This window comes from Stegodyphus dumicola, chromosome 6 (genome assembly GCF_044657685.1).
Source record: "Stegodyphus dumicola isolate Sdum_Otavi_A_Nest chromosome 6, ASM4465768v1".
Classification (NCBI taxonomy): Eukaryota; Metazoa; Arthropoda; class Arachnida; order Araneae; family Eresidae; genus Stegodyphus; species Stegodyphus dumicola.
The window spans coordinates 13,088,217-13,096,827 of NC_140773.1; the positions used below are offsets into that span (position 1 = coordinate 13,088,217).

At 31.6% G+C, this 8,611-nt stretch overlaps 1 protein-coding gene across 2 annotated transcripts in view; it reads right to left on the bottom strand.

Annotated features, from left to right (window-relative positions):
- The window catches only part of svp (COUP transcription factor 2), a 253,462-nt gene extending 246,737 nt beyond the window's left edge, over positions 1-6,725 (bottom strand). The window contains exon 1 of one of the 2 annotated variants that reach the window (XM_085818116.1): positions 6,205-6,725. In XM_085818116.1, the coding sequence (XP_085674242.1) occupies positions 6,205-6,544 (340 nt within the window). In that variant the 5' untranslated portion in view covers positions 6,545-6,725. The remainder of the gene's footprint in view (positions 1-6,204) is intronic. The other variant, XM_085818117.1, reaches the window with a different exon arrangement.
- Positions 6,726-8,611: the final 1,886 nt, after the last annotated feature.

The following is an 8,611-nucleotide window of genomic DNA, read 5'->3' on the forward strand; positions in this document are numbered from 1 at the left end:
AACCTTTTATACGAAGAAATTTATACTTACAGTGTCTCAAAAAAGTGATGGGACACTTGTGCTTTACAAAAGGAAACTGTAGTAAAATAAATTTAAAAAACAGTAAAAATTTTTTGTGGGTGTGTTTCATACTTAAATTTAGTAACAATTATTACATAACATACATTTTCTCAAAATATTAAAATATTAATTTAATAAAAATGCAATTGTTTAGAACGGAGCAAAAAATGGCACACATAAGTGATGGGACACTTACTTTTCCATCAAATATTTATCCAAAAATTTTACTTTTTAAAAGGTTTTAATATTTTGTTGGATTTCCTTTTCCTTTTAAAACATGATTTAATCTTCTTGGGTTGGATTCCACTAATTTTTTTGTGATTTCTGGAGTGATTTTACCCCATTCTTCTTGAAGCACCGATTTTAATTGCTGTTTTGAAAAAATGGTGTGTTTGCGAATTCTTGATTCCAATTTTTGCGAAATATTCTCTATGGGATTTAAGTCTGGAGATTGTGGTGGTGTTTTTATTGTTTCAGGACAGTTATACAGCAGCCAGAGTCTAACGTTCAAAGCAGTGTGCTTAGGGTCATTGTCCTGGTAGAATTTAAAATTGTTATGAAGGTTCAATTTTCGTGCTCAACTCCAGCGAACGACATACAGCCCCATACCATAACTCCTCCTCCACCATGTTTTACTGTTGGCACCAAGTTCTGTTTTTCCGTGGGTTTTCTCCACACCAAGATTCTATCGTCAGAACCAAATATATTAAATTTACTCTCATCAGCAAATATAACTTCATTCCAGTAATCAGAATTCTTATTTATGTTGGATTTTGCGAAAGCCAGTCTGAGTTTTCTATTCTTTTCACTTACGAAGAATTTTTTCCTGGCTGCTCTACCGTAATATCCAGCAAATCGAATTACTTTTCTAATAGTCTCAGGATTAACAATTACTCCATATAATGCTTGTAAATCAGCAGCAATTTTAGGAGCACTCATTCTTGGATTTTTTTTTAATATTTCGAACGATAATTCGCTTTATTCCATTGGATAGTTTTGATGGTCGGCCAGGTCTTCTTTTATCCTGGATCATATGATTCTTTTTATATCGTTTAATGATATTGAAAACTGTTGAAGGACTCAAGTTAACTATTTCAGCTGTTTCTCTAATAGATTTTCCACGTTCAATATGCAAATTAATAACTAATTTTCGAATTCCAGGCAAAGTTTCTTTTCGTTTAGCATTCATAGCTGCACAGAGCTAAAAAAACACAAAAATTCCAAAACAAACTGGAGAGAAATACTGCAGACGATTTTATAAGTTATTGCCAATTGCTTCTGAGTAAAAATAAATACCCCAAAAGATATTTTTATTGCTTACTTCAGACGATTTTTATTGCATAGTACGTAGAGTGCCATCACTTATGTGAGCCATTTTTTGCTCCGTTCTAAACAATTGTATTTTTATTAAATTAATATTTTAATATTTTGAAAAAATGTATGTTATGTAATAATTGTTACTAAATTTAAGTATGAAACACACCCACAAAAAATTTTTACATGTTTTTTTTAATTTATTTTATTACAGTTTCTTTTTGTAAAGCACAAATGTCCCATCACTTTTTTGAGACACTGTATATTGTTTCTCATCTTCTCTGTGTCAATAAACCTGATGGCTAATTTCCGACTTCTGTTTCCGCTTTTAAAAACTATAATTTACCGTTTATTATTAATCAAATTTTAATACAGTGTTACGCATATGACACGAGAACATATCGCGTATTCTAATAGTTGCTCTGTAGTTGTGCTTTTTTTTTTTTTAATTCCTTTCTTATAAGTTCTTTTGATGGGTCAATAAAAGTCACTAAAAGTGCATGCGACTTAAAAAATAAAAGTTATTTTTAAATTATGAAAAATAAAAATTCGTTACGATAATAGAAATTCGTTCGTTTAAAATAAACATTACTTTTTAAAACTGCGTACAAGTGTAGGAAAATAGTTGTAAAGTTTAATTATGTCTTGCAAAAAATATGAATTCGACAACATTAAATTTCAGTTAAATAATGGAACGATGTTGTGAATTTTCGATACGGCAATTTACCGATATCTTAATGTGAAATTTATCATAGTTCCATTTGGATTTACAGATATTTACCATGTTTGTATCGTTTTTTGCTCACGTTTGAACCTTAATTACATCAGAATACATGATGTACACATAAATTCTTTCACATATTGTTTCTTGTAAAAGAGTTTTGCAATATATTAAATGCAGAATTCAAAACTTCGTATATACACTTCCTAAGAAACAATGGAAGTAAAAACTTAAGTATTGGATAGTATTGGATATACATAAATTGAAAAATTAAATATAATAAATATTTTCTGATTAGAGATTGAAATCTAAATTTTGAGATGAGATCACTTTATTATGAAATTTTTCGCTTATGTTTCCTCTTTCCAAATAAAGATATTTTTACGAAAATAACACAGCTGCTACAACTGAAAATTCCAACATGTTCTTTGAAGATTTTCCAATTCTCAGCTCGGTATTTACGTTGACTTAAGATTTTTTTTTTTTTTTTTTTTCAAGTGAAACGTACTGAAGATTTTAACTTAACAGCTGTGGAAGAAGTCTACTAGTTCTTTATAAACTCCCTAAAAGCAACATTTTTTATCTTCTAAATTGGAATGGATAAAAACACATTAGTTGCTCAAAATATTACGATGAAAACTCTTAGATGAAACTGATGAAACCAAATACTCTGGCTCACTTGAAAACAGTTTTAACAAACGATTTTTTTCCTAATTAAAGCAAATGCGAAAACTGAATATGTAATTCAATATGCAGAGATTGCAGAACGATTCTAATCTCCAGAGCCACCAAAATTCAAAAACAGAATTCTTATTTTGATAGACAATAACTGAGAATTATAAGCAATCCAAGTTCTTCCATTAATCTCCAAAAAAGAGAGATCAGTCAGATTGGAACATTGTATATAACCATAAAAATATTCCTAAATGCAATAAAGGTACTATAATTTTAAAACGCTGATTCAGTTTTTAAAAGAACTTGAACGATGCATTATGAATGCATTCGATTCTCACAGATGTAGAACTTCAATGATTTTTATAAAGATGTTAATACTTTCATTAATAAATATTTTCAATTAATATCTTTCTTCCACTCCTTTAATTAATTTATGAATTGCATTAAAACTCACAATTAAATTATTGTAAACATCATAAGCTTTAAAACTTTTATCTGTTTTAACAAGAAAAATTATATTCTGGTTACTGCTAGGTTTACTGCAAAAGGAAACGATAAATATCGCAACTTTTTTTTTTTTTTTTTTTTTTTTAACAGGACTATAACTATTCTTAACAACATCAGATCGTTCTACGTTCGATTTTTACAGTAAATTATATTTCATCCTCCTACGAAAATCAACAACTTCGCTGCGGTACAATTCCCAAATTTCTTATATTAGATTTAGAACAAATTGAGACAAGAAATATCTAAGAGAAAAAAAATTGAGTTTCAACCGTTTTCCTTTTTCATTTCAAACTTTCCTAACCTAGCTGAAAAACCTAACATATTTGACATGCTTAACATTCAAAGAAAGGTTTTCATGTAATAACTTCAATTTCCTTTTTTATATTTATAATTCATAAAACAGTTTATACCTAAATGCAAAGAGATTTAAAATTTAAAAATTACGGAAAATATTGCAGAATATTTACAAAAATGTTTAAAATGGCAGTTATCACAGCTATACTCAAATTACATAAAAGTATATACACAATTTTTAACATTAATGAATAAAACACATAAAAATTAATTAATCTAAAATGAGGGTTAGGGATTTTTTAGCATTTTAAGTAACTCCTAGTAAATTTATTACATAAACCGTACCTGTAAAAATAATATATTTTAGGTCCAACACATAAATATACAAATGCTTTATATATGTTAAATATATTTCTAAATGCGATATAGGTACTATAATTTTAAAATACTTATTCAGTTTTTAAAAGAACTTGAACCATGATTCTCACAGATTTGGAGCTTCAATGATTTTTGTGAAGATGTTAATACTTTGATTAACAAATATACATATAGATATTTTCTTCCACTTATTTAAATTAATTTATGAATAACCATTAAAACTAATAATTAAGCTATTTTAAACACGTCATAAGCTTTAAAATTTTTATCTGTTTGTCATTTGTTGTTGAAAGCGCTCAGTAATGAATGATAATAACCTGCCTATAATTTAAAAAATAAATAAATCTGGACATTAAAAACAAAAAAAAATGGGTTTTCTCCATTTTATGGAAGCTACATACTGTAGTGCAATTGCCAAAACTTATATAACAAAATATGGTAATAAAAATTACTTTTAAAAAGCACAAACAGCTTGGAAGCCAAGACAAATGTTTTACAACCGAATGATCCCCCCCCTCAAATAAAAAAAACTATCAATATATCCCCGTCGAATTTTAAAAACTGGAAATTTTAAAATTTCATAATTACAGACTTAAGTCACATATAGCATGGCATTGCACTGCATATTGATTTTTAATGGATCGCGAAACATGTTTATACTCCTGGGAATATTTGATTGGAAAACACACACTTGGGTAGCACAGCCTTATGGTTTACGTTACTCTAAACAGTTTTCTTCACCAATCTGTAACTCTGCGAGTGAAAAAGGCCTCCTTTTTCTATTTATTAAACGCTAATTACTGATGCATAAATACAACAAAGTGTCATTTCGCCGTCTCGTAATTTTTCGACCTTCTTTCTGACTTCGTGAATAATTTTAAAGCTGTTACACTAAAATTTAGAAACGGAATAAATAAATAGGAAGAATAAAAAATTTAAAAAAAAAGAAAAAAAAAAAAAAAAACGTTCAGCACTCTAAACACAGCACCCATTTTTAAATTTAACTCCTTCTAACGTTTTAAGAAGACTTGTAGAATAACAAAAGTTGCAAATTATTAAATTCAGACAATCACAAGAATGTTTCCTTCAATATAACTGGTAAATACAAACAAAAAAAAAAAAAAAAAAAAAAAAAAAAAAAAAAAAAAAAATGGCTTGAGCGATCTAAATAAGGTTATTCTGAATTCTGCTTATATAAATTAAATTCAGTCACACATGATGTTTTTGAGAGAATCATTATACGTTCTTTAGAAATAAGCATGAAATAAAATAAAAGCCACAAAATTTCATAACTTAAGGTATCAGAAATTCTTAATAATTCTGCATTGAGTTTGTGAGAATCAGCAGTTGGTTTCAGATTCAAATATGCAGATTAAACTCCATTCACTTAATCCATATAAAAGGTGGAATTTTCTGGCATTTGATTTGATTTATAAGTCTTCTCAAACATTCTGCACCAAATATTTTAGTTATACATGCCACATTTCCATGTATACTACAGGGGAGGAGGAATAATTTTCCCGAGATTACAGGAAACAAAAGTCACAAAATGAACATCCCCCCTAAAAAAAAATCTGCCAGTTTGAAATCTTGAAATCAGTTACTTGAGCAAAAGAATCAATTTTGATGTTTCTGGAAGTTAAAGATCGTTTACATTAACCCCCCCCCAAAAAAAAAAAAACAAATTAAAACTGAAAAAATAGTTCGTAGTTTCTTTTTTGTTTTAAAAATTATTTTCACATTATACGTAATATTCCTTTCTGAGAAATGCATTCAACAATTGAATACCCATGAATAACCGTTTACTGAATTAATGTTACTAAAGCTTCAAGAGGCCTCACGATATTTGTCACAACGAATTTAATACTGGAGTTAGTTCACATTTTTTTCCCCAGCATAACTCACTTAAAAAAATAAATAAAACCTCTCTTTGAACAAAACTTGATCCAGTAATTTGAAAACCACTGGAATTTTGATGATGCTGATATTTTAAGTAATGTAACAGATTTCCCTCCCCCTAATAAAATCTCGTAAGATAGTATAGGAATGATATTTTGAATCTTACTATGATATGACACACTGTAATACTTCGTAAACATAATCCAACGGATCTGAGCATAGTTTTAAATGCTGACTAAATTTTCAGTAACTGGGTCGTGAACAGTGTCGATCCCTAAACTTGCCATGCTACCACAAGTGGTGTTAATGGGATAGGGGGTGGGAGGAACAGGGCTCAATGTGGTAATGGAGCTGACCTGGGCACCTACCCTCCCTTCTCATTCCCATCTTGAGGCATTTCTTGAGCCGGCAGTACTGGCACTGGTTCCGGTGGTGCTGGTCGATAGGACAGTTCCTGTTGCCCCGACACGTGTACGTCAGGTTCCTCCTGACGCTCCTCTTGAAGAAGGATTTGCAGCCCTCGCACGTGAACTGACCATAGTGTTTCCCACTGGACTTGTCGCCACACACCACGCACTCTATATGCTGTTGCTGACCGCCGTTCTTGTCCGAACTGGACGGCGTTACGGCCTGTGGCGGACCGCCGGCCAGATCGGCGCCGCCGTCTCGCCAGGGCGTAACGGCCAGCGCCGCCATATTTTGCGCACACGCACGCACACACCACAACACCGCACTACTTCTTTACTCGGACACGAGCTCACACGAACGCGCACAGCCACGCCAGAAGCAGACGACAAACTGAGAATACTCGGCAGAAGCGAGAGAGGACGGGTGGGAGGGCCGAGGCCGGCCGAGCGTGTCACGTGACTGTATTGCCCTTCCCCCTCCACCCCGACCCCGAGGTTGTGTGTATGGTGCTTACGAAGGATGCGCGCGGCCCGAACCTGCTTGAACCTTCTCCGGCAGTGCCCCCGTTGACAGGTTTCTCCGAGTATGGCGCAGCGAGCTGCTACACCCCCTTCTGCTGCCACTCGCTCGCGCTCAGGAGGGAAAAGGTCTGCCCTCGGTAAAAATTATGTTGATGCCTTCCTTTCGGCTCGCTGTTACGATTCTTTGTTGCGTGTTTCTTTCGCTCTTAGCGCGTTTGTTGACTTTTTTCTTCCCTCTTTCTTTCACCTCACGGAATGTTCCACATTTTATCACTCGTATTTTCTCTTTGTAGTATTTTGTGTACTCTTGGCAGGCGGTCTTTTATTTCTTCCTACTATTTTCGTAACGTAAAATTATATCTAATTTTTTATAATAGTTTCATATTTCAGTTGTTTCTTTTACTTCATCTCAGGTGAAAAATACTTAGTTTATTTATGATCTACTTTAGCTCATTTTTTTTTTTTTTTTTACGATCCCCAAGACGTTATAAAGTGCACTTCAAATGTGTTGCTGCCTAAAAACTATTGCTTTAAACACTAATCTTCATTTAATTCAGATTAATTATTATTATTTTTTAAATATTTGTTTTTCATGTAGTTATACTTAATCTGTATCATCCTTTTGTCATCTGTCAAACCCAGCTGTCAATGTATCATCCTTTTAGTTTTAAACAGGTCCTATAAAATTTAAAAAAAAAAAAAAAAAAAAAAAGGTAAATTAAGTTTCCTTTATTGAATGTGGTATCTATGCAACATAATAACATGAATCCCGTTTCCCTAAAAGTATCTCTGTGATACTTGAAAAAAATTACATCGGGCTTAAAATATTGTAAAATATTGCATATTAACTAATTAAGCTGCGATGTTTCGCAGAATGTAACTGAGTTGTGTGATTTTCTCTTACAATCAAATCATAAGTCACCGAGAATCTTTTAAGCCCAGAAGGGCTATTAGTGTTGAAACGACATTTTGCATCTGAATCACTTTTCAAATTGTTGCCACCAAATATTATCGCTCTGCATTATATTTAAAGAAATTAAATAATTAAAACCTGCATGAATGCATGTATGTTTCTCGCACTGTGAAAAAAAAAAGCTACCTACAGCTATCAAATTTTGAATAACGAAGTTCTCCACCCGAATATGGGCACCTGGAAGCCCGAATCTTTGAATTTCGAATTTGTTTTATTACCTATTTCATATTTTTAAACTTTGACGCATTTTTTATTCAGAAACTCAACGACTTCAAAGCAAGCAGTGGCAACATGCTGAACGGAATAAAATGTTTTTATCTCAAGCGCGCTAGACTGTCTATCGGAAATTCTAAAAATATGCTGTTTTTAAATATTTTTAGCCCAAATGCTCTCGAAACTTATATAATATTCGCCCTTCCCCGTGGGGCACTTGTTTAAACCGAAATAGTTTTTCTCAACTTGTTGTTTTTGAATATCCCTTTCCAGTTTAAATCTTAGAAAATTTAATTAGTAAGAATCGAGTTTAGTATTTTTACTATTTCATAAAAATGAACTGAATATAATTTCAAAGCGGACAATTCGCATTATTTGCAAATAAATTTTAAAATGTGAATACGGTAAAGAAAAGGGTGCTTAATGCACAAACAATGCAAATAAAATAGGTTACAAAATTTTTAGTAACAACTTTTCAATTAAGTTTGTATTTTTTTAAAACTTAATTGTTATTTATTTATTTTGAAATTTTGATTCTCTTGAAGGAATTCTTTATTTTCTTTGTTTATTTATATTGTATTAGTCCAAAGGGGCAATTTGCCAAGAAGGGCTATTCATTTCGTTTTGGCATTTTCCCTATAAACGGTG